The 25,610-nt window shown below is 35.5% G+C and overlaps 1 protein-coding gene across 1 annotated transcript in view; it reads left to right on the forward strand.

Moving 5' to 3' along the window:
- b4galnt3b (beta-1,4-N-acetyl-galactosaminyl transferase 3b) overlaps positions 1 to 25,610 on the forward strand; it is a 196,392-nt gene that overhangs the window by 124,559 nt on the left and 46,223 nt on the right. Inside the window, exons 5-10 of the mRNA XM_039760655.1 lie at positions 3,215 to 3,305; positions 15,067 to 15,167; positions 16,985 to 17,052; positions 17,994 to 18,072; positions 18,811 to 18,877; positions 24,008 to 24,148. Coding sequence (XP_039616589.1) covers positions 3,215 to 3,305; positions 15,067 to 15,167; positions 16,985 to 17,052; positions 17,994 to 18,072; positions 18,811 to 18,877; positions 24,008 to 24,148 — 547 coding nt within the window. The remainder of the gene's footprint in view (positions 1 to 3,214; positions 3,306 to 15,066; positions 15,168 to 16,984; positions 17,053 to 17,993; positions 18,073 to 18,810; positions 18,878 to 24,007; positions 24,149 to 25,610) is intronic.

Raw genomic sequence — 25,610 nt, forward strand, 5'->3', positions numbered from 1 at the left:
CGGGCAAGTGTAAGGATCTTGGCAACTGATAAAGGCCAGTTTGTGATGGCTAGAAGACTGGGTCAGGCCATCTTCACAATGCCAGGTCTTATTTGGGTGTTCTGGTATGCAGTAGGTAGTTCCTACCAAAAGTGGTCCAAGGAAAGACAACTGGCAAGCCAGAAACAGTTTTAAGGGCGCTCAAAGCTTATTGATGCTTGTTTGGAGTGAAGGCTAGCTGTCTGGTCTGCTCCTACAGAAGAGCTACTCAAGCACCAATTGCTGAAAAATATAATGTTGGCCATGAGAAAAAGGTGTCAGAACATATTGCCATTGCGTATGGGGCTGTGTAGCTGCAGACTGGTCACAGTGCCCATTCTGACCCTTGTCCTCTACCGAATGTGTTTACAAAAATGCTTGTGGAAATCAGGAGCAGACCATGGAACAATGAAAGAAAGTGGCCTAAACTGGTGAACCACAATTTCTTTTAGAACATGTGGACAGCCAGGTGTGTGTGTGTCATTAATTAGGAAAGAGATGGAAGCAAGATGCACTCTGGGTAGAAGGCAAGCTGGCAGAGACAGTGTGATGCTCTGGGCAATATTCTGCTGGGAAACCTTGGGTCCTGGCATTCATATGGATGTGACTTTGACACCTACCACCTATTCAAAGGTTTTTGCAGACCATGTACACCCCTTCATGGCACCAGTATTCCTTGACAACAGTGGCCTCTTTCCGGATGATAATGCAACATACCAACCACACTGTAAAAATTGTTCAGTAATTGTTCGAGGAACATGACAAAATGTTCAAAATGTTGAGTTGGCCTCCAAATACCCCATATCTCAGTCTGATCAATAATGTGGTCATATTCATAATGTGGTATGTGCTGGAAAACAAGTCTGATTAATTGAGGCTTCAACTTGCAACTTATAGGAGGTTAAGGTTCTGCTGCTAAAGTATTGGTGCTAGATACCACAGAACACCTTCGGGGTAATGAGCTTTGGAAATTTTTCACTGCATTGAATTTTGTTTTAAAATCAAAGTTGCTTTCCTAAATACAATTAAGTTGTGTTATTTAATTTACTTTTTAATTTTGTCTGTATATACATAAGACAGTACCTAAGTGGTTAGCACTGCAGCCTCATAGACCCAGTGTCCTAGGTTCAAATCATGTGTCTGGGTCTTTGTGGAATTTGCAGGTTCTCCTTATGTTTGTGTGGGTATTTATCTGGGTACTTCACTTTTTGTGGGTGGATTGATCATTCTTCTAGGCCTTGCTAGTATGTCTGTGTAGGTATGCATGTAAATGAGCCCTGTAGTGGACTGGCTTCTTGTCCAGGGCTGTTACCTGCTTTCCTCCTGCTGCTGTTAAGATATGCTCAAGTCCCTGCAACCCTGAACTGGATTTAAGTGGGTTGAGAAGGTTTTGTTATGTTTACCCTTGCAGTGTTATTGCTTTTTAAGTATCAACAAGGAAGACACACAAAGTGGCAAGGGTCATTTTGAGAATGAATAGCACGCAGACAGTTGTTTTTCTTTTTTTTTTTCTTTTTAACTCTTTACTAGGTTACTTGTGCAAGGTACCTTTATTGTTGTACACTTGTGAAGCCAGCATTCACCATTTTAACTTTTTTAAATATTTGTGTCATTATTTGTCCAAAACAAATCGCCACAAAACAATAACGATAATAATACATAATAATACAAAATTAACAGTAATGATAAATTATTGTCTTTCACTCCAGTAAATAATTCACTGTTAGCACAATTAGACATCTGTCCATCTTCAAGCATATCAACAAGTGAAATGTTTGTTGTTTATTTTATTATATTTAAATATTATTTGATAAAACTCTAAACAATTAAGACTATCATTTAAATGCAGTGCAATACGGTACAGGAAAAGACAGCTTTTGTGCACATTCATGATTATAAACAATGGGACTTGCTTGATTATGCTACAGACCATGTCACTATTCAAAAAAAAGTCTTGTTGTCTCTGACTCACTAAGTAATCTCATAGATAGTATTTAATGAAGTACCTGAAAATGTTCCTATTCTGAAGGGTGCCAGTGTTTAATATGGATTCTTCTATAGCAGACTTGGCCACATTTGCTGCATGTCACTGTATTTACTGTAGGTATGTTTTACAGTTTACACTGTTTCATTACATTGTTTCTCATTGTTCTTATTAAAAAGCACTACAAGTTTCTGCATCTTTTTCTGTTTCTTTCCCAATTTTTCTCTTTTGAATATTTGTTTTGCAAAGAAAGTTGTCTGATTAATTCTCAACCAATGAATGAATAAAGTACTTGTTTTAATTTTTTTTTCTACTTAGTTTTGCGAAAGACAAAATTTTCTCATCTCAATCCAAAAATCACAGCATAACAATCACCAGTCAATGAGAAACAAAATTGTCTACCGCATGCTCAGTTGACTGAAACATTTAGGAGCAGTCCCTGAGGCCTTCCATCAGTAGTCCTTTTTGTCTCATCCCTCATGACTTAACAGTCTCAAGTCACTGGTGATGTCCATGTCTTCTTTTTGGCACAACACCCCAGTTCTGCTACAGTATTTCTTTATTCTGTTCTGCAACTACAAAATTTATAAGCTATTGCCAATGCGTTCTGTGTCTTTCATGGCAGTCTTGACAGTTTCCATGTGTTCCAGCAGCTGTTTGGATTATTTTAGTTCTGTTGCTGTTAATTTTGCCATTACAAAGATATGCTTATTGGATATTATTTATGAAGGTGATTGACTGATGATTTACTTTTTTTAGTAATCAAAAATATTATGAAATTGCAACAACTTATGATACACCACACTAATAATATATGTAATGAGAATTCTGCATCAGATGGTCCATTTTCTTGGATCTTCTTAGAATTGTGGCTTGCTTACCAGGTTTGTTACCCCAGCCCCTCACTTTGCAATTTGGTGGCCTCACCCCTGTACAAATGGTGTAGTATTTGTGCAGAGTTATTTTAGTATACTCCTAATAAATCAAGACACTGTAGTTTGGATTCACTATTTTTTTTAATGTTTTTGTTATGAAGTCCAAGATGTTGATTAAAGGTTTCTTTTTCTGTCTATCATTTGAACTATAATGTACCATTATACAATATATACGTCAAACATTAAAAATGATATAAATACAGTCTGTCTTACTTTTGGAAGAAGAAGCACAGAATCTCTTAAACAGAATCTCTCATATTTAAATATTTGTTTTTAGACACGGACAACTATAAAAAAACTGGCAGTGGCACCTAGCTGGACAAACTATGGTCTTAGAATATTTGGATACATCCATCCCTTTGCCACTGGTGAGTAGTGTTCCTCTGAAAGGAAACCTTTTAAAATTTGAAGTCAAACTGAAGGTCTAGAAAGATACTGTTAAAGTATTCCTGTATCACTGTTTTCAGAAAAATGCAGCAGTATCAAAAATTATTTTACATTTTCAAATTTATTCTCAGCATGTATGCTAAATACATTTTATAAAGGCATTATTAATAAATAAAAAGGTGTCTTTTCTACCAGTGATTAACTAGTAATTGCAGCTGCAAAAGCAGAAAAGTGAAATATTCTGATTATATTATGCTGTATGCTCCACACCCTCTTGTTGTTGTTATAAGTGTGTTTTCTTTTCCCTGGCCAGTATCTTCATGAACCTAGTGTAGCCCTTCAGATCTGACAGTCAACACAGGGCTATTGCTGAATTTGCAAACAATTGTTAGTTACTAAAATGAGATATTGCTGTGACTATCGCATATTGCCACTTTAGTTGATGGCTCTCTAATATAGCGTCATGGATTGATATTGTTGAGATTTATTCTATATAATTATTGTTAGGCATAGCATTCTTACGTATTTACTGCTTGATTATGGGCCTGTTTTTCCTGGAATTTACTGCCTTTTGACCATGGTTTAATTTTAAAATACTCTGTGATTAAAAAACATGTTTTTGCTATTGTATGTGAATTTTAGTTATCACTTATCAATGAACTAGTATTCCGTACTGCCACCAATGCGAGGAAAATTGTCTCTTCATTTGACTTAAATCACTAGAAGCAGAATTTTAATGTGACATAACATAGTAAATTTCTAAATCATCAGTTAATGCAGTTTTAAGGCTAGGCTTGCAAATATACTGTAATGCAAAATAAGACTTGGTGAAGATATTTTCATTTTTTCAAGATTGGAGTAAAATTTATTAGTTAGGTTAAAGGCTATGAAATCTTTACAATGTCTTTGTCCATTAGTCAGTTACATTAAAATTTGCAAAATGAGTTTGTAACTTGCGATTGATTTATATTTTTAAAAGTTTTTGGCATTCTTTATATACATTGTATTGTTATTGCTGACAACTTTATCTATTAAAAAAAAATCACATTTAGGATCCATTACAACTGTGCTATAACCAGATTGTACAAATAATGCATAAGCAAATTCAATGACTTGCTATTCCTTTCTAAAACCAACAAAGATTTAACATTTTTGTGCCCTGCAAGTTCAATTCAACAACATGATGTATGTACAGTGCATCCAGAAAGTATTTACAGCGCATCGCTTTTTCCACATTTTCTTGTTACAAGACAAATGGATTAAATTTATTTTTTTTCCTCAGAATTCTACCACAACACCCCATAATGACAATGTGAAAAAAGTTTACTTGAGGTTTTTCCAAATTTATTAAAAATAAAAAACTGAGAAATCACATGTACATAAGTATTCACAGCCTTTGCTCAATACTTTGTCGATGCACCTTTGGCAGCAATTACAGCCTCAAGTCTTTTTGAATATGATGCCAGAAGTTTGGCACACCTATCCTTGGCCAGTTTCACCCATTCCTCTTTGCAGCACCTCTCAAGCCCCATCAGGTTGGATGGGAAGCGTCGGTGCACAGCCATTTTAAGATCTCTCCAGAGATGTTCAATCGGATTCAAGTCTGGGCTCTGGCTGTGCCACTCCAGGACATTCACAGAGTTGTCCTGAAGCCACTCCTTTTGATATCTTGGCTATGTGCTTAGTGTCGTTGTCCTGCTGAAAGATGACCCGTCACCCCAGTCTGAGGTCAAGAGCGCTCTGGAGCAGGTTTTCATCCAGGATGTCTCTGTACATTGCTGCAGTCATCTTTCCCTTTATCCTGAATAGTCTCCCAGTTCCGGCCGCTGAAAAACCTCCCCACAGCATAATGCTGCCACCACCATGCTTCACTGTAGGGGATGGTATTGGCCTGGTGATGAGCGGTGCCTGGTTTCCTCCAAACGTGACTCCTGGCATTCACACCAAAGAGTTCAATCTTTGTCTCGTCAGACCAGAGAATTGTGTTTGTCATGGTCTGTGAGTTCTTCAGGTGCCTTTTGACAAACTCCAGGCTGGCTGCCATGTGCCTTTTACTAAGGAGTGGCTTCTGTCTGGACACTGTACCATACAGGCCTGATTGGTGGATTGCTACTGTGGTCATTGGGACCTTCAAAGCAGCAGAAATTTTTCTGTAACATTTTCCAGATTTGTGCCTTGAGACAATCCTACAGACAATTCCTTTGACTTCATGCTTGGTTTGTGCTCTGACATGAACTGTCAACTGTGGGACCATATATAGACAGGTGTGTGCCTTTCCAAATCATGTCCAATCAACTGAATTTACCACAGGTGGACTCCAATTAAGCTGCAGAAACATCTCAAGGATGATCAGGGGAAACAGAATGCACCTGAGCTCAATTTTGAGTTTCATGGCAAAGGCTGTGAATACTTATGTACATGTGATTTCTCAGTTCTCAAGTAAACTTTTTTCACGTTGTCATTATGGGGTGTTGTGTGTAGAATTCTGAGAAAAAAAATTAATTTAATCCATTTTGAAATAAGGCTGTAACATAACAAAATGTGGAAAATGGGATTCGCTGTGAATACTTTCCGGATGCTCTGTATATAGCACATTTTCATACAAGCAATGTAGCTCAAAGTGCTTTACAAGATGAAATAAAAAGGAAATTAACATGAAATATAAACAAACAAGAATAGACAATACAGTAATCCCTCCTCGATAGGTGAAAACCCGCGAAGTTGAAACCATATGTTTGTATGGTTATTTTTATATATTTTAAGCCCTTATAAACTCTCCCACACTGTTAACATTATTAGAGCCCTCTAGATATGAAATAACACCCTTTAGTCAAAAGTTTAAACTATGCTTTATTACAAGACAGATGACAGTTCTTTCTCACAATTAAAAGAATGCAAACATATCTTCTCTTCAAAGGAGCGCCGTCAAGGGGCAGAGAATGTCAGTGAGAGAGAGAGCGTGACAGAAAAGCAAACAATCAAAAAATCAATACGTGCTGTTGAGCTTTTAAGTATGCGCACCGCGATAATGCAGCTGCAAAGAAGGGAGCAATGTGAAGGTAGTCTTTCAGCATTTTTTAGAGTAGCGTCTGTATCTTCTGTGCAAACAGCGCCTTTGCTCACACCCCCTCCGTCAGGCGCAGAGAAAGTCAGAGAGTGAGAGAGATGAGAAAAGCAAACAATCAAGCACCGCTCGGGAAGCACATCGTATATCATTGAGGAGTTTTATTTAATACGTAATACATGCTCTGATTGGGTAGCTTCTAAGCCATCCACCAATAGCGTCCCTTGTATGAAATCAACTGGGCAAACAAACTGAGGAAGCATGTACTTTAAATTAAAAGACCCAGCGAAAAATCTGTGATATATATTTAGATATGCTTACATTTAAAATCCGCGATGGAGTGAAGCCGCGAAAGTCGAAGCGCGATATAGCGAGGGATCACTGTAATATATTATACAGTATCTAACAAAGGAAAAAGTAAGGTCAGATGGCCAGGTGGACCGAAAAAAACAAAACAACAACAAAAAAAAAAAAACGTAATTTTGGCTCGAGATAAAAAATACTTGGCAGGTAGAATTCAGGGTTGCATTTCAACATTCTCCCCTTAGCACTCTTTCAAAACAGCATCATTGCCTGCCCTAAAAGCATGATGTCTTGTCAATACCAGAGTCCAGTGTATCATGTTTCATGTGTAAACCAGTATGTGTATATTTCATTTTTAGTTTCCCAAACCTTTCATTCCCTAACAAGCATCAAAGGTCTGTAAAACCCTTCAACCTGACGACCTTCACATGCTTTCACTGTTTGTGTTACTTTTTCATCTGTTTTCTCTGCTTTATCACTGTCTTTTTTGATCTGTTTCAAGAACCTACAGCTTAGCCTTTCGTTTCACTCAAGCCATCATTGTTGTTCCATTTGTAGTCCACATTCAGCAACTTCTCAATGCATTTTTTTCCAGCTTTTCTTGATCCCCTTACTTACAATCATAATCTCCCCTTCTTCATTTTTAAATGAACCAGACAACTTGCATATTGTGTTTCTTTTGCCATTTGCTTTGCAGTCATGAAAACATGCCTCTTTATTCTGTAATTCATTTGAGTGGTGTAATCTTTTAGATTTTCTTATAGCTTTCTATTTTTTTTTTTTTTTACCCTTTGCTTCCTTATAAAATGTTTTTTAGGACTTTTTTTCTTGTTTATGCCACCCACGCCCTTTTCTGAACTGTCCTAGCTCTATTTTTCCTAAAGTCTTTGCAATCCCTTTGTTGAGCCAAAAAAAATTTTTTTTTCAATCATACAGTCATCATGGCTTTCTTCTTTCAGTCAGATGCTTATGATCATCAACTGTAACCCCAGATAGTCTTACTACCAAGTAGGGCAACCAAATTACCCCATAATGAAGACTCAAATATTAATGCTAAATGTAAGTACTATACACCATAAATATCAATGCTGGGTAAAAATTCCGGATTGTATTTGAACATTTGTACAATTTTATGATTTTGTTTTATAATTTTATAGAATTTTATAATTTTTTATAATTTTATAGAATTTTATAATCTTTTTTTTTTGCTTGCAGTGCAACTGTAAAGCATAAAAACAATGAATTGGACACTTGAAAATTCAGTCTATGCCTATACACAATTATATGGTCAAAAAGAAGGAGAAACCAGGAGTAAGGAATGTTTAGCACTGCCTCTTTTTACATATAATGCACATTAGAAGCCTAAGCAAAATCAATTGCAATTTTTCAGATGTGTTAAATGGGTCTTTTTAGTTTTCCTCTTTTACATTTGCTACAAAATACAGATGGCTGAATATTTTTGTTTCATTATGCTTTATTGTTTTATTCAGTGTGTGTAAAAGCAAACTAAGGTGCAGATTGCATGTAGATTATTTGGCCAAGGAAGCTAAAATAAGCATCACAGGCATTGAAACTTTTTTTTTTTTTAAGTGATTTTTAAAGCCATTTATTATAAGAAAAAGAAATTAGAAATGTGGCAATTATCTTACATTGTTTTTAATTAGAAAAAAAAAAACGCTTTTGCTTGATGTGATTGAAGAAGCATTTAGAATTGGATTAGGAAGAGAATGATACTGTCAAGGTTCCCAAAAAGTGTTTAAAAATGTTTTCCTAATATAGCTGTAGATCAAAGAGCACAACATCAGCTTAGAAAAATCTGATCCCAAAATGAATTTTGAAGGAATATGGCTATCAGTTTTACCAAGGACTATACAGCCTATGCATTAAGAAGTGTGAATGGGCTGATATGTGCTATGCAAAACCAGATTTGTAAAACACCACAATATTGCATAGTACATCTGGAATAGCACATCCGCGATGGTCCATGTGATGTAAGCTTTATCAATAGCCATGTCATGCTGACGTGTGTGTCATCGACCTCATGTCTTTAGATTTTTGTGTCCGCCCGGTCCTGTGCGTGCCTCTGTGCATCAACTGAACATGCACTAAACAACAAAACAAGGACATATTCAAAGAGAAGTTGTGCCCAGAGCTGTGCAAACACAATTCTACTATAAACAAAACAGAGTATGCATTCTTTGTTTGCCACTGTGTCTGCATCTGTTCAATTTTGTAGTATAAACTCATCTCTTTATTTCCTTACCTCTTCATACTAAAGAACTGGTGCAAGCCGGGCTGTTTGAAGTGCACTTGGTATAGGACCTTTTGGTTGTGCACCAAATATGGTGCTCCTTCTGACATACCAAAATTTCAATTTGTTGCAAACAGGGGGCAAGGCATCTACTGTATATAGTAATTTGTTATGCCTTTTCGTTGTTTTGTGACACTTTGCAGTTATTGGAGCAGAGTTTTAATGTTGTTTTCCTCCTTGATGTAATTCTCCTTTTAGTTGCCTTATATGACAATCCCAGGAACAGTTACTTGTTTCTAATCTCAGGTCATGGGGGTATAAATGTGCATTTATACGCCATCCATCCATCCATCCATTATCCAACCCGCTATATCCTAACTACAGGGTCATAGGGGTCTGCTGGAGCCAATCCCAGCCAAAACAGAGCGCAAGGTAGGAAACAAACCCTGGGCAGGGCGCCAGCCAACTGCAGGGCACACACATCCACACACCAAGCACACACTAGGGGCAATTTAGAATTGGCAATGCACCTAACCTGCATGTCTTTGGACTGTGGGAGGAAACCTGAGAACCTGGCGGAAACCCACGCAGACACTGGGAGAACATGCAAACTTCATGCAGGGAGGACCTGGGAAGCGAACCTGGGTCCCCCAACTGCAAGGCAGCAGCACTAATTTATACTCCTATGTGGGTATTTGTTATTGCAGACTTTGAGTACTACACGAAGGAGTTAACTTCTGTGTGATAGCATATTCTGAGAATGTTCCTCATGACATGTAGGTCTTTAGTATCACAAATGCTACTGTGTCACTCTTGGTCTGTGAAACCTGTATGGACAGACCACCAAAGTGTACTCTTACACTGCCCATTTATTTTTAAAGTATTGTGGTTTAGTTCTGCAACATAATTTACCCATTTCAATGGTCTTTTCGTTCCTTTCTGTTTTCAATAAAGTCTGTGTTCTGCTGTTTAATAAGGTGTAATTTAAAAGCATCAATAGTCTTGTTTACTACTTTGATTGCTAAGTAGGAAAATCGTGGCACGTTAATTTAGTATTTTATCTGTTACCAAAAAATTTGACATATATATTTAACTCTAAAGTTGGCAGGGAGCACCAGTTTTGTATCTGTAAGTTGGATGGTCACATTACTAGCACATTATTAACTAATATTGTTGAATGCTTTATAAATAATAATCACCTGGTAAGTGTGGAGATATTTTTACCTCATCTTAGCAATCTGTTGGCTGTTGTAAGTTCAGTATTTATTTGAAATTATTGTCACTTTCAATTTTCATGTACTTTGGGCCAAATGTTTACTCTCAGATGCTTTAGGCATCTGTGTTCTAAACAGAAAACTTAACCTCTAGGAGTTGGAAAGATGTTAAACAAGGGTTATAAAAATGAACAACCCAGCAAAATATAAAATAAGTCTAGTAAACAGCTCCAATAATTGTTAGGCAATTTCTGCATTATCTGGGTTTAAAAACAAAACCACATATTTTAGCTAATCATACAACACTTCCTTTCTGTTTCACTGTAACATAAACAAAGTGAATATATGGTAGTATATAATCTGATCGTTGTATTAATGTGCTTCTGAATGTATCAATAAATGTTGACTCTCCTCCCCAAATTTTGAATAAGATCATGGGGAGCGACAGGTGGTGGGATGTGGATTGGTTTGGTTTCAGCAAGCCTTTCCATAGAATCACCTTTTTAACCTTTTTTTTTTTTGCACAGTATTTGAATTTCCAATTTAATGATGTATAGACTATCTTGTAAACAAAACACTTTACTTTACCCCTCCTAAGTAATTGAGGAAAATAATACTACTCACAGTTAATGCATGTAATCATTTTAATCAAATGGAAAGAGAGAAAATTGAAACACGTGAACTGTAAATTAGTTCCTGAAAGTAAGCAGCTTGAAGTAATGTGATCAGCAAACAGTTTGTTTCCTATCTTTTTACTTTATTTTATTTCAGAGATGGTGGGTTATTTGCCCATTTCATTTGTGCAGGGTAACCCAGGAATTGAGCAACTTTCTGATAATTGTTTTTTATATCTTCAAACCACACTTCATTTTGTCATTAATATTAAATTAGCCAGTAGAATTCCATAAGATATCTGGATTTAGAATTAATTTGAAATGTGCTTTTTCTAGCCAGTTTTCTTGCACGCTAGACTAAGGTAGATGTCTTTTCTCCAATTGTATCAGAACAATTTATACCTCAGAATCGTTATTACAAGAAAATAAAACTATCTTTTAAAACAGAATTTTTGTAATATGATGACAACTATTAAGCAAGATGTTAATAGATGGCGCTCCTTACATCTTACTTTTAAAATTAGTATCAACAAAATGAATATCCTCCTAAAATTCCCTTTTCTCTTTTAGAGCATCCCTGTATATTAACAAGTCCTCCTTTCAGATTTTAGACAAAATTATAACCACTTTTATGTGAAATTCAAAATAGCCCACAATCCAAATGATCTAAAGCAGAAAGGCAGTATGGCACTACCTAACATTCACTTCTATAACTGGGCTTCAGATATTCCTAGATTAACACTAGAATTACCAAAGCCTGCGATAAAACTCGTAAATCCGTCCCACCTTAAATCGCTTCTTAAATCCCTTCACACCTCTCCGCCAGCGTCATTTGTCCTCTAAATGTGCTGATAAAGAGAAGCTAGAAGCAGCCGGCTATTCCATCCCCCCACCGACTTAGAACGTGCACAAACTTCTCTCAGCTCATGCCTTGATTGAGTATCTGGGAGTGAAGTGGAGTTTTAGAGTGGAAATAATAGATCGTTATTTGGAACACACGCATTTCATGCCTGTTCCGTTTCTACAGTAATCTGTGTAAACACATTGTTAAAACAGAAACTTTTTTTATATTCTAGTAGTAGATGACAAAATGTAGGCATAAATTATATAATGTATGAAGCCTGCAGTCCAAATATCATAGAAACATTTTCACAAAATGTACAAATATAACACACCAATTGCGCTTTTATTCAAAAATATAACTGCCGACTTAACATGTGACATTGACACCTGTTTATTATGACTGCCTCCGTGGCGCAATAGAATCAGTTGCCGACTGGGAATCAAAAGGTCGCAAGTTCGAACCTGCACCACTCCGTTTTGAGAAGTAAACTGATCTTAGTCTTACTATTTTAGAATAAAAGCATACATTTGATTTCAGTCTGTAACAGCCGGTGTAATTTATGATCCTTGTAAAGGTTAGCTTTGTTTTTTTTTTTTTTTAATTCACTTTTCATTCTCTCAGTCGCATTCAGAATCAATCCATACAAACCCATCTGACACGGCTGTTTTCACATAAAGACGCGCTATAGCTCTGCAGTGTACTTGTGACTGCATTTTAGTACCAATGTTTGTGAAATGAAGTGTCTGCGTGCACTTTTCGTGGCATTACACGGTGGGGGGATGGAATAGCCGGCTGCTTCTAGCTTCTCTTTATCAGCACATTTAGAGGACAAAGGACGATGGCGGAGAGGTGTGAAGGGATTTAAGAAGCGATTTAAGGTGGGACGGATTTACAAGTTTTTTCGTAGGCTCTGGTAATTCTAGTGTTAAAACATTGCAAAGTGGCAGAAGTCCTCAGAACCATGAATACGTTCTTAGCCATGGAAAGGATATCTTGCTCAAGATGGTACAACAGAAGTACGGCAACAAAAAAATTAGATGAAAAATATACCAAGCAAACAAATGCGTGCAGCTAGTAAATCAAACCCCCTACTTTATGTTAATATAAATGAAAATATATATGCAACATAAGAAAATATTATAATATGTGGATAAACACAACTGTATATGAAAATTAGGAAGGACCACAAACCCATGTGGAGCTTTTGTAGTCCAAAGAAACAGGCAGCCCATAGCAGTATTAACTGTTGCAGGCAGTGATTAAATTCTTGATTTCAATGTAGGATTGGGCCAGAAATCTATGCCGGATAATAATTTCAAGTTTGGATAGTTTAAGTAGATAACCAACATAATGTATTTTTTATTTAGTCTTCTTCTTTTTTTTTAAATCTTAATAAACCAACCACTCCATTAATGCACTTCTTTATCGAAATTCTTGTGAATGCTCCACTACTGAAATGGATCTTTTTTTTTTTTGCTTCAAATATTCTGGCAGTATCCTTAAAAGGGGTAGGTTCACTTATTACATAAAATTCACATACAAACGTCTTTACACAAAAACATTACCTTTCAGATTTTAATACATCAACATAAAGTTTCTTTCCTTTAGCATATGTAATATTTTAGTGTTGGGCTCACATGCTATTCATAGATCACAGAGACAAGACCTAAGACACTAATACATAACATATCACATTTCCAGTTTCCTTTTGTGATCAGAAATTCTTTACATTTTAAAGAGTTCAAGAATACTTACAAAGCATAGTGATACCTTATAATTACAGAACCTAAAGCTAATACTTTTATTTTAATGTGTATGGGAGTTGTTGTTTTTGTAAGTGTACACCAAGTTAAAGTCCTGCACTTTTCTCTATAGCTCCTCAGCTGTGCATACAGTATTTGTCACTATGTGCATTTCTAACAGCACTGTTTTGTCTGCACCCTTTTGTTCCACTTAATTGTGTTGGTGTTCTCATGCTCAAAATACTTGTTCGCTTTGCTCAGTGGTGTAGTCAACACAAAGTACTTTGATTTTTATTTATTTATTAAAACCAGCATTCCACTCATTTGTGTTTATTAAAGAGATAAACCTAATGCAGGACTCATTTTAAGGCAGAGGAGTTTGTATATTCAGCCCCATACATGATGATTGCTGTGTTCGGTCTGTGAAAGTCACAAGGGGTTATGATATTTAGATATCTCTAGATTTATAATGTAGTTGTATCCTTTGAACTATTATGATCCAGATTTAATCCCCCTGTGACATACTTTATTCTTATTTAGAAAGTAGAAAAATTGCCAAAAGCCACTCACCGAAATTTTCTTAATTTTTTTATGTGCATCTATACCTGAAGTGATACCTACAATAGCTTTGACCCTGGGTTTTGTTTTACATTACTTTTGTATTTTGTTTCCTTTACTTTAATTAGTTTTTCTTTTTCTGTTTTTTTTGTTTGTTAATTATTTTTGATTCACCTTTCATCAATTCCTTTTTGTTAGTTTAATTCCCACCCCGTATTCTTGTGATTATGTAATTAATTGTGCCATACCCAGGCTTGTAAGCTACTTGGGAGGGGCACAGTTCCGTCATAGGGAAGGAATTACTCAGAGAGGACCAATTTACAGTTACCAGACAAATGAATACACGCATTTAGTAATATGTAAATAAAACATTTTATTTATATAGTGCAAAGTAAGAACAATGTCATCTCTATCTACTGTATATTAACATAGGAAAAAAATAAAATTAAAGTAATAATTGTACATTAAAATAAAAAAAAATATTAGTCACTTAAAAATTATTAAAAAAGATCAATATTCAACCCCCATTTTAATTTGTTGCACATAGGTCTTCCTCTTCCAGCACTGGATATCATCAAGGGATTTGGTGGCCTGTGATGAGCACAAATGCCTTTTTGGACAGATTTGGAGATAAATCTTAATGTCTTTGGCAAAGCAATGAAAAGACACATTGTGAGGGTATAGGATTTTACCTGAGGCTAGCATGTGAGATTGGAAAAGAATTGGACTAAGTACTAACCCTTGCAGAACCCCAGAGGAGTAAAACATTGAGGTGATTTATTTTTTATCAAAGGCAAAGTGTTGTTATCTTTCAGTAAGATAGATGGTGAACAATGCCAGCTCAGTACCAGAGATTTGAACATCACAAGATGCCATGGTTGACATTGTCAAAGGCAGTGGTCAGGTCAAGCAGAGTAAACAAACTACAAATGTCTGGCTCTGCAGCCAAAGGAAAGTCATGCATAACCCTAACTAATGCTGTCTCAATACTTCGGCCAGTTTGAAAATCAGATTGAAAGATTTCAAATAAATTGCTTGAGTCTAGGTTTGTCTGCAGATTTTGGTAAGATTTTTTTTTTTTTAATTTAATAAATAGGGATGAGTCAGTATTATAAATTTTGCTTGAGGTTTGCAGTATTTTCTTTGTTGCAGGTATCTTCCAATTTGCAGTGGCTTCTGATGATAATTCTGAATTTTGGCTGAGTAAAGATACAGACCCTGAACATCTTCAATTGCTTGCTTCTGTTGGGAAGGTACTGAACTGAAGCTCCTATGCTTGTACTTGAACTATAACTATTACAAGTTGTACTTAATATAAGTTTTGATAGACGCAACCAACCATGTTTTTAACAGCAGGAACTCGAAAATAGAAAATGCAGTCCATTAATCCTCATCTTTCTGCTTGAAAATCCACAATTTTAATTATTTTTTTTTTATAACTACTGCAACCAGTTATCACTTTTTTTAGGTTTTAAACAGTATCTTCTGGTCTGAAGATCTGATCTCTATCTAATCTACATATGTACTTATTGCTGCATTAGATACTGCTAGTCTTATGTAGCATTTGCGGCTGTGAAGAGCAATAAAAACAATTTTGATTCCAATAAAGTTCAGCATAGAAAAATGATGGTAATGACCTACTGCAAACTGGCCTGAATAGATAGATAGAACTTGTCCTGAGGGTAAAATTTAGTAAGAAGAACTTTAAATAAATAAGCGCATAAATAAATAAATGTGTGTGTGTGTGTGTGTGTGTGTGTGTGTGTGTGTGTGTATATGTATAATATATATATAATATAGCAGTGGTTCACAACCTTTATTTTTTGCCATGCCCCACCTAGGCCTCTGTAAAATCTTGATGTCCCCCACTGTAACATATACCTTATTCTTATTATTACCTATTCAAAAAGCGAACTGCTACTCACGTGGAGGAAGCCCATGTTGTCATTAATTTGGTCTAAACAAGCTTCCAAAAAACATGGAAACAAAAGAGGGAAAGGATTGTTGAAGTACTGACAAAGAAATCACTAAGAAATTGATAAAAAAAACAATATGAAGTAATATGAAAATACAGCTAATATAGTTTTGGAAACATAATAAGAGACATGATATTCATAAATATAAAATAACTAATGACAGCTTTTTCTGTAATATTTTGATCATTTTATATTTTTGTTATATTGCAAAATTTTGTAATCATTGTTAACATTCATATTATTTTAATGGTAAAAACGATTTCTAAGTAGAAAAACCCAAGCCGGTTGTAAAATCATAAATTAAAGGGTTCTTCACCATCCCTTCTATGTTTATATAAATATATACTGTAAATGTCTCTGTAAAAAATAAAAATTATTTGTAATCATTTTTAACAGTGAATTTCTATTTTATTATTTTATAAATTAACGTACCTAAATTCTCGAATTGCCCTCCTAAAAAAATCCTACCAGTGTGCCACCCCCTTCAAATAACGTTAGATCAAATAAATATTGTTAATACTGCTAATTTCAAGGATGGCATCTCATTCAATCTGGGCAGAATCCTACTTTGATGTTGATGATGCTGGTATTGGCACCGGTCCTACAATTTAGATAAGCTGGTTCAAGCAATTCAATTCAAAAAGACAATTTTTGATTCTGTGGAAAGTGTAACAATTTATTTTGCCATTATTTTAGCTTAAAATAGCAATGGTTCACTGTGATCCTTCTAGCTTTTTTAAAAAAAATTATCATTTATAAGCTTAGAGCAGGAATTTGGCATGGATCACAGGTGGTAGTTGCATACACAATGATAATTCATAGATAAGTTGGATGCAGTCAAAAAAATAGTGTTTAAAAAGTAATGAAACATTTTTGAGTGTTTCTTCTGATCTCTTTTTAATTCAGTTTTTATTAGGCACAACCATTCCTCAAACATCTACTGTAGTACTGCAGGTTCACTTCAGTACAAACTAAGTACAGTTGCTTATTATTCATTGCTCATAATCTCTGTCATGAACTGTGAGTGGGTTTCTTGGGTTTACATGAAGAGCCATGGATTACATTTTATTTATTTGTGTGTGTTTCTTTTGCAGTCAGGCAAAGAGTGGACTGCTCCTGGGGAATTTGGAAAATTTCACAGTCAGGTTTCTCAACCTGTGCAGTAAGTAAACAGCACTTTAAACAGTATTCATTGTCAGTTAGTTGTAATTATTTTTTTGATAAAATATTTTCTTTTAAATCAGCCATTTTAATTCTTATTGTGATTAGTCCTTTATGTTAGTGTTTTTTTCCTTTACTTTTGTGTTGTATTTTAACTGCATTGTATTTGCAATTGTGTACTGCTTCCTTGGCTTAAGAGGATGTGAGTTTTGTAATAAATGAAAAATGAATAATTCATATTGACTTTAATTGAGCACACCATAAGTTGTTAGAACACAGTATGAACTTCATATTTTAATAATATTTAAATATTCATATTTTATATATTGATTATTGTGTGAGGTATTTTAACTGCTACATTCATATTCAGATAAGGTTTTATTTAGTGTATTGATATATTTATTGAACTAATTGTACACATGGTTCGTTGTACCATATAGAAGGCAACTTTTTATTTACACATCTGCCATAAGCTACATGTTGGATGGATTTTGTTGTGCTATACTGACAAATTATTTTTTTTCTTTTATTATGGTGCATATTTAATATAGTATGACTTACTGTTTTAACAGCTTTGGAAATTCCATGCGGGCATGAAACAAACTTGTCCTTGACTTATACTGTACTATTTAATATTTTTGGTTTTAGAATCATCTTTTTTTGATTGAAACTGTGCTACACTAATTTTCCAGCAAAGCACGTACAGTTCAGTTTTCAGTAATACTTAATTCTTATTGACTTGTGCCCAAACTGAAGCTTTTTTGACAACCTAAAGACCATGGCATGTCTGAATGCATATTTCATTAAATGCACATATTTTACCTTGGTCTACTTCTGTGTACTTCAGTGTTTTATAATAATTTCACTGAGAAGGGTAAACAATTATGAAGTGATTCTATGCAACAGACAGGTCTGAATAATTAAAAATTTCTGTTTCTGTAGTCTGTCTTCTGACAATCGGTACTATTTTGAAGTACTTCATAAACAGGATCACAAAGGCACAGACCATGTGGAAGTTGGGGTAAAGACAATTGTTTTTTTATCCAGTGGATTTACATTTTGTGAACTTATTTATTTGTAATGAAGTAGAAATGGATGAGATACACACATTACTTTTTGTTATTAATTTGTTTGTTTCTAGTAGTTGCATTGTACTTTTAATTATAACCATTTTAAAACAAATGTGCTTATTTATTGTAAGATCTTTAATCTGCTGCTTCAGTGGTTAAAAATATGCGTATTGTGTCTAATCATCCTTATTTTGAATCAGCAGATTTAGCATACACTAAAGGATATAGTTTTAAATTCTATCACATGGCCACCACATCTTATTGATAATTGGCTGACTGTTTTTATTTTAGATATCACCTTATATCTTTGCATAACACAATTTCACGTTAGGTGTTAGAAGTAGGTGTTAAATGTATAGGTGCACAAAATGTTTTACACTAGAAATATTCCAAAAACCATTCTTTCAAATACCTTTCAAATTATGAACACACTTGATCAGACAAATTATTCAATGTTGTCCTTAGTTATACTGTAAAAATAATAAACTGCAGAGTTGATCACATATTTTTTTTAATACTGAGTAATTAAGAAGTCTGTGCTATCAACTTCAGCAAAATAAAAATTTTAGCTATTTTATATATTCACTTATTTGCTTCAGTTATTCCAAATAAGGGTTTGAGTTTCATGAATATGAGTCATCCTATTTTATTAAGTCATATATTTAATAATTTCTGCTTTTTGTTTTTAGTGGAGACTGAACCGGCCTGGCCTGTTGTTTACTTTAATCGAGCCCCAATATATTTCCCTGTTTGCAAGTAAGTGGTTTCTAAAGCCATCTGAAATGATCAGATCTGTTGTATACATAATGGATACCTCTGTATAGGCACACATTTATGTTTTTCATGTACTTAGGAGATCAATATGAAATCTTTATTTCATAACTGAGCTAGCTGCCAATTGAATAATCCAGAAATTATGACCATATGCTTATTTTCATTTGCCAAATTCAGTTTTATTTAGAGAAAATGAGTTATTTTCTGACAAGAGGAAATGATAGGAAAAGCATCAATTATCTGATCTTCATTAACAAGCAGAAATGTTGATGTTATTGTAGAGTAACCTTTGACAGTGATTCATCTTAAGTTTGTTCAGTTTATTCTTGCAAAATTTAATGAATTTCCACTAAAGCAGTTCGCTCACTGTACACTTATAAATACTGCTTGAATGAAATAATCCAAAATAATGACCAAACAAAATATTCAAATGAAACTGAGAAATATGTCCAGAATTGTACATATGAACATGTTGTATTCAATACCTAATTCTACCTGTAATGGATAATTCTGTTGGCAAAAAAAGCAATTTTGTTCAGACAGCAGTCATCTGGAATAAGGTGTTTCATATATATCTATGCATCTTATCCAATATAATTTGGTTGTGACCAAGAATTAAAATGAAAAAGACTTAGGAATGGCAATCCAAAATGTTAAAATTAACCCGTGATGAGGCTCCACAGTAGCTCATATCAGAAGTTTAAATAGTAAATCTATTCTTTTGCACAGTGTGCATATTTCATGCATGGATGACTCTACTGGTTTATAATATATGGAGCTGCAAACCACCACTTTTCACTGGGCATTGTAGTGAGATTAATATTTGTAAACTCTTTTAATTAAATGTGCAAAATGTAATAGCTACCCAGAGTTGTGTTAGGCCTCCTGAACTATGCTATACTATCATCTTCTATCTTATGTTAGTTACCTGAGAAGGGGGCAAATTATTTAAAGAAAATGGAATGAAAAAAATAATTTCTTATTAGGTCTTCATCTTTTCAACCCTCTGATAGAACCTATCATTTTTTTTTTTTGAATGCTGTGTATGTATGCTTGTCATTTAATACTAGTAGCCATAATAGTAGAACAATGTACTAATAATCCAGAGTAAAAATCAAAACTTGGAGATCTCAATGCATGAATAGTTATACATATTTTCCTTGTGTAATAATACATACAATATTATAGTATACAGTGCTAAACCTTTTTAGTATATTTAAATTTTCTTATGGACACACACACTTTTTTCTGCTCTTCACTAATGTAATGTTCCTATGTTTTTATCACATAGTTGTAGCTATCTGATAGAAATGTCTGAATTTCATTGCATTAGTTAACATTTTCATACATATTGTGTTTTGTAGCAATACTCTTTTTCCAATTAACTGCTATTATTTGTTCGTCATTGAATTTATATCATTGCTTATTAGAGGTGGGTGACTTCAGTAGCATGATTTGACCTGAGTTGTACTCGAGTCTTAATTTTAGTGACTTGCCTAACAATATTACAAAACAAAAATAGACTTGCTTATTGAAGATTTGTGACTTGACTTTGACTAAAGATAAATGACTAACAAAGTCTCATGTTATATGTTCAGTTACATTTTTTTTAAATTGAAATTGGATTTCTTTCATTTACATTCCGTTACTACTTTTAACGCTACATACTTACACAAGTCCTCTGGACTAATCAGTGTGATGGAGGGTTCAGCACTGAAGAGGTACAAGATTGGCTATTCTCAATTTACTGCAGACTAAACTACAACAAATGGACTGGCCATCTGCCAGATTGATGGGCCAAAAATCATTGACATGACAAAATCTTTAAACTTTATCTGTTTCAAAATTTATAAATAGAGCTATGCTTGATATAGAGTTGCCCCAAATATAGTAACTGTTGTGTCATTATTCCAATTAACTAACCAGCCTGTCTCCTCAACTGTGTGTCAACTCCATAGTTCCACAGACCCCATTTTGTGCTTCTCGTCAACCCCAATCCATGCTCTCCTGTGCCAATTCATGTCATCCTCTTTCCACATAAGGCAAGTGCGAATCATAGTCCACTTGTTTTTCCCATGTCTGTGAACTGATTTTCCAAGTGAGGATCTGATCTTCTGCAAGCGACATAAACGGATGCTGGAGTGAGTGTTGTAAGTGCTTTATTATACAGTAAGTGATCTCCCCTAAGTGTTGTTTCATAAGCAATATGCAAGGCTGCTGTTACAGAATAATTCAGATTTTCCAGAAGTGTCGAAACATTGCAGTATACTACCCGGGTCACAAACAACATTGTATAATGTTTAGATGACTAAGACATTTAGATAATTAAACTAATAATATTAATAATAATACATTTTATTTACAGGTGCCGGTCATAAAATTAGAATATCATGACAAAGTTGATTTATTTCAGTAATTCCATTCAAAAAGTGAAACTTGTATATTAGATTCATTCATTACACACAGACTGATGTATTTCAAATGTTTTTTTCTTTTAATTTTGATGATAACTGATAAATAATGAAAGTCCAAAATTCATTATCTTGGAAAATTAGAATATTGTGAAAAGGTTCAATATTGAAGACACCTGTTGCCACACTCTAATCAGCTAATTAACACAAAACACCTGCAAAAGCCTTTAAATGGTCTCTCAGTCTAGTTCCGTAGGCTACACAATCATGGGGAAGACTGCTGACTTGACAGTTGTCCAAAAGACAACCATTGACACCTTGCACAAGGAGGGCAAGACACAAAAGGTCATTGCTAAAGAGGCTGGCTGTTCACAGAGCTCTGTGTCCAAGCACATTAATAGAGAGGCGAAGGGAAGGACAAGATGTGGTAGTAAAAAGTGTACAAGCAATAGGGATAACCGCACCCTGGAGAGGATTGTGAAACAAAACCCATTCAAAACTGTGGGGGAGATTCACAAAGAGTGGACTGCAGCTGAAGTCAGTGCTTCAAGAACCACCACGCACAGACGTATGCAAGACATGGGCTTCAGCTGTCGCATTCCTTGTGTCAAGCCACTCAAGAACAAGAGACAGCGTCAGAAGCGTCTCGCCTGGGCTAAAGACAAAACTGCTGCTGAGTGGTCCAAAGTTATGTTCTCTGATGGAAGTAAATTTTGCATTTCCTTTGGAAATCAAGGTCCCAGAGTCTGGAGGAAGAGAGGAGAGGCACAGAATCCACATTGCTTGAGGTCCAGGGTAAAGTTTCCACAGTCATTGATGGTTTGGGGTGCCATTTCATCTGCTGGTGTTGGTCCATTGTGTTTTCTGAGGTCCAATGCAGCCATCTACCAGGAAGTTTTAGAGTACTTCATGCTTCCTGCTGCTGACGAACTTTATGGAGATGCAGATTTCATTTTCCAACAGTACCTGGTACCTGCGCAAAGTGCCAAAACTACCAGTACATGGTTTAAGGACCATGGTATCCCTGTTCTTGATTGGCCAGCAAATTCGCCTGACCTTAACCCCAAAGAAAATCTATGGGGTATTGTGAAGAGGAAGTTGCAATACACCAGACCCAACAATTCAGAAGAGCTGAAGGCCACTATCAGAGCAACATGGGCTCTCATAACACCTGAGCAGTGCCACAGACTGATCGACTCCATGCCATGCCGCATTGCTGCAGTAATCCAGGCCAAAGGAGCCCCAACTAAATATTGAGTGCTGTACATGCTCATACTTTTCATGTTCATACCTTTCAGTTGGCCAACATTTCTAAAAATCCTTTTTTTGCATTGGTCTTAATTGATATTCTAATTTTCTGAGGTACTGAATTTGGGACTTCCATTAGTTGTCAGTTATAATGATCAAAATTAAAAGAAATAAACATTTGAGATACATCAGTATGTGTGTAATGAATGAATCTAATATACAAGTTTCACTTGTTGAATGGAATTACTGAAATAAATCAACTTTGTCACGATATTCTAATTTTATGACCGGCATCTGTATATTGCGCCTTTCCCATGCCCATGAGTTAAAATTGCTTTAACTATTTAAGTCATTGGCTGCATGCCAGCATGGAAACCTTGCACTCGAGACCCTCACGCTGTTTCTCTATAGAGTGGCACCGTTGATTTATTTTATGGGAGATGAGAAAATTTTGCCTACCAACAACAAACATTACTCAAGCGAAACACAGTAAAATTCACAGCTGGCATGTAATTGTATTATTGCTTCTTCCAAGACATATGTTAGGAACTGTATTATTTTATTTAACATCTTTTATAACTACTTTTGATATTTCTATATACTTGTGTTTACTTTTGATGATTGAATAACAGGCAATGTGGGTTGAGGAGACCTGAAGGCAACTTTTTTAAATGAAGAAAAGGAGCCAAGTAAGGAAAGTTGGATTGCTCTATTTCAGCTGAAGCACTGATCCTGTATTTTGGCCTGTAACTAAACCAACTCTCCCTCACTGTTCAAACTGGCAATAAGAATGCTGACTGTGCCTTCATCCACACCTTGTTGAGGGGGGTGATAATACGGCCATGTTGTTCAAAATTATATAATAAAATCCTATCAAACTTAATTTTGCGCAAGTGTAACATATTCAAAATAATGGGAGATTGTTCAAATATTTGGTTAATTTATACATATACAAATTAATTGAAGATCTCATTTTAAAAAGAGAATAGATTATGTAGCTACATTACCCTATAGTTGCATAGCCTTTCAAAATGTATTCTGCATACAGTGTATTTTAGACGTGGTATACTTAGGAGAAAACTGGAAAACTGATAGTACAAATGGCAATTATTTTCAAGTAAAACAATTATTTATGTACCAATTGCTTCATATTAAGAACAGTTTTCTCTAAGAAAATCTATTTTCAGTTTATATGTTAGCATACATAAGACACAATTGTAATTTGATTAATTGCAGGTTGCAGTGAAAGTGTGAGCACTTTTTTACTCAAGCCTTAACTATGGCTTGACTTGCTTGAATGTAATCATTATAACTTAAAACCTGAAACTTGAAGTTCAGGACTTGAAGCTTACTTGAGACATACACATGTAAGACTTAGTCTCATCTCTGGCACTGCTTATTGAGTGTGCAAACAAAATTATATTGCTATTCTCTTACTCTTTTTATTCTGCAGATGAGTCTTTGTTAAAGATGAATGACATCGACCATATACCATTATCTAAGGCCAGCTATCGAATAAACTGCACAAACCCATTAGGCACCAGTCACAGTTCAGAAATGCTCAGGACTGACCCCAGGGATGAATTTTTTACATGTGAGTATCAAAACTATAAAATAAACCTTTTACCGTAGCTTTGCTCTCTAACTCCTGTATTGATTTCTTTTGAAACAGATTATTTTACAAAACTTGGTGGCCACAGTAGCATTCGCTGTCAAAGTTGCTAAGCAAAATTGAATAGATTAACCATTCAGCTGAATGTGGTGTTTCTGTGTAAAATAAGTAAAATTTATTCAAGCAATATTACAGTTGGACATATCTCAATGATTGTGGTTTTAAAAACCTGGTGATAAACCACCTGTGCAATGCTCCCTCTAAGTTACGTATGTGTGTAGGCATGTGCAACTTTTTATACTTTAGCAAACAGGATTTTTCAAGAAGCACATAAAGAAGCAAGTCGACAAATCCCCTGCCAAAGACTCAGAGTAAATGGCACAATGACCCATAAACAAATCTGTTGAAATTTGGCATTACAGTAATTTAGTTTGTCTTATGCCCACTCTGTGCAAACATTACTTGGCCAAAGGGTCAAGAAATATGCAGGTGAGAGTCTATAAGAACAGTAGAACTAGACATGCTGACAGTACAGCGACTGTGAGGAAGGCTGCCAAGTCACGCCTACTAGAAAAGTACAAAAGGAGCTATGCTCAACAGCAAGGCATTTTGGATTGAAAAAGTTAGTAAAGACACCAGGTACAGTGTGACCGTTTACAAAGAAGGTGATTCTGCTGAGAAATCTCCAGAGTTTCTCAGATGCCTCCTGAAGGCCAACAGTGAGACCTAAATTAGAAAGAGTGTGGCCAGTCCTGAAGCCAACTACAGGAGCTAGTCAGGATCCCTATCACAAAAGACCTAATAAATGGACTTTTCAAGGGCAATTAACTACTGTGTGTCAATCCTTCCTCCATCACACTGGAGATATATACACACAACCTATGGATGATAAATTGGGCACGCGGAAGTCATCTTTGTATTCTTGCAGCATGGAATGACGGCTGAATATATAGGAAGAAGCAGGTTATTCATGAATAATATATAGGAATAAACTAAACTTAGTTTCTCTTTGTCTGATTTTAGATGCTGATGCCAATATACTGTAGAGTTTTGTTTTGTAGCAAGTTTAAGCACCTTTCAATGATGGCTGTCCTGGTTGACATGTCTCTGCAGCATCGCATGGACATCGGGGGCAGTGCCTCTGGATTGGCAAACCGGGGTGTTAGTTCCCCTTTTTAAGAAGGGTGACCGGAGGATGTGCTCCAACTATAAGGGGATCACACTCCTCAGCCTCCCTGGTAAGGTCTATTCAGGGCTGCTGGAGAAGAGAGTTCGGTCGATGGTTGAATCTCGGATTCAAGAGGAACAATGCGGATTCTGTCCTGGCCGTGGAACACTGGACCAGTTCTACACCCTGGCCAGGATCCTGGAGGGGGCGTGGGAGTTTGCCCAACCAGTCCACATGTGTTTTGTGAATTTGGAGAAGGCATTCAACCGTGTCCTT

The sequence above is a fragment of the Polypterus senegalus genome, chromosome 8 (assembly GCF_016835505.1).
Source record: "Polypterus senegalus isolate Bchr_013 chromosome 8, ASM1683550v1, whole genome shotgun sequence".
Lineage (NCBI taxonomy): Eukaryota > Metazoa > Chordata > Cladistia > Polypteriformes > Polypteridae > Polypterus > Polypterus senegalus.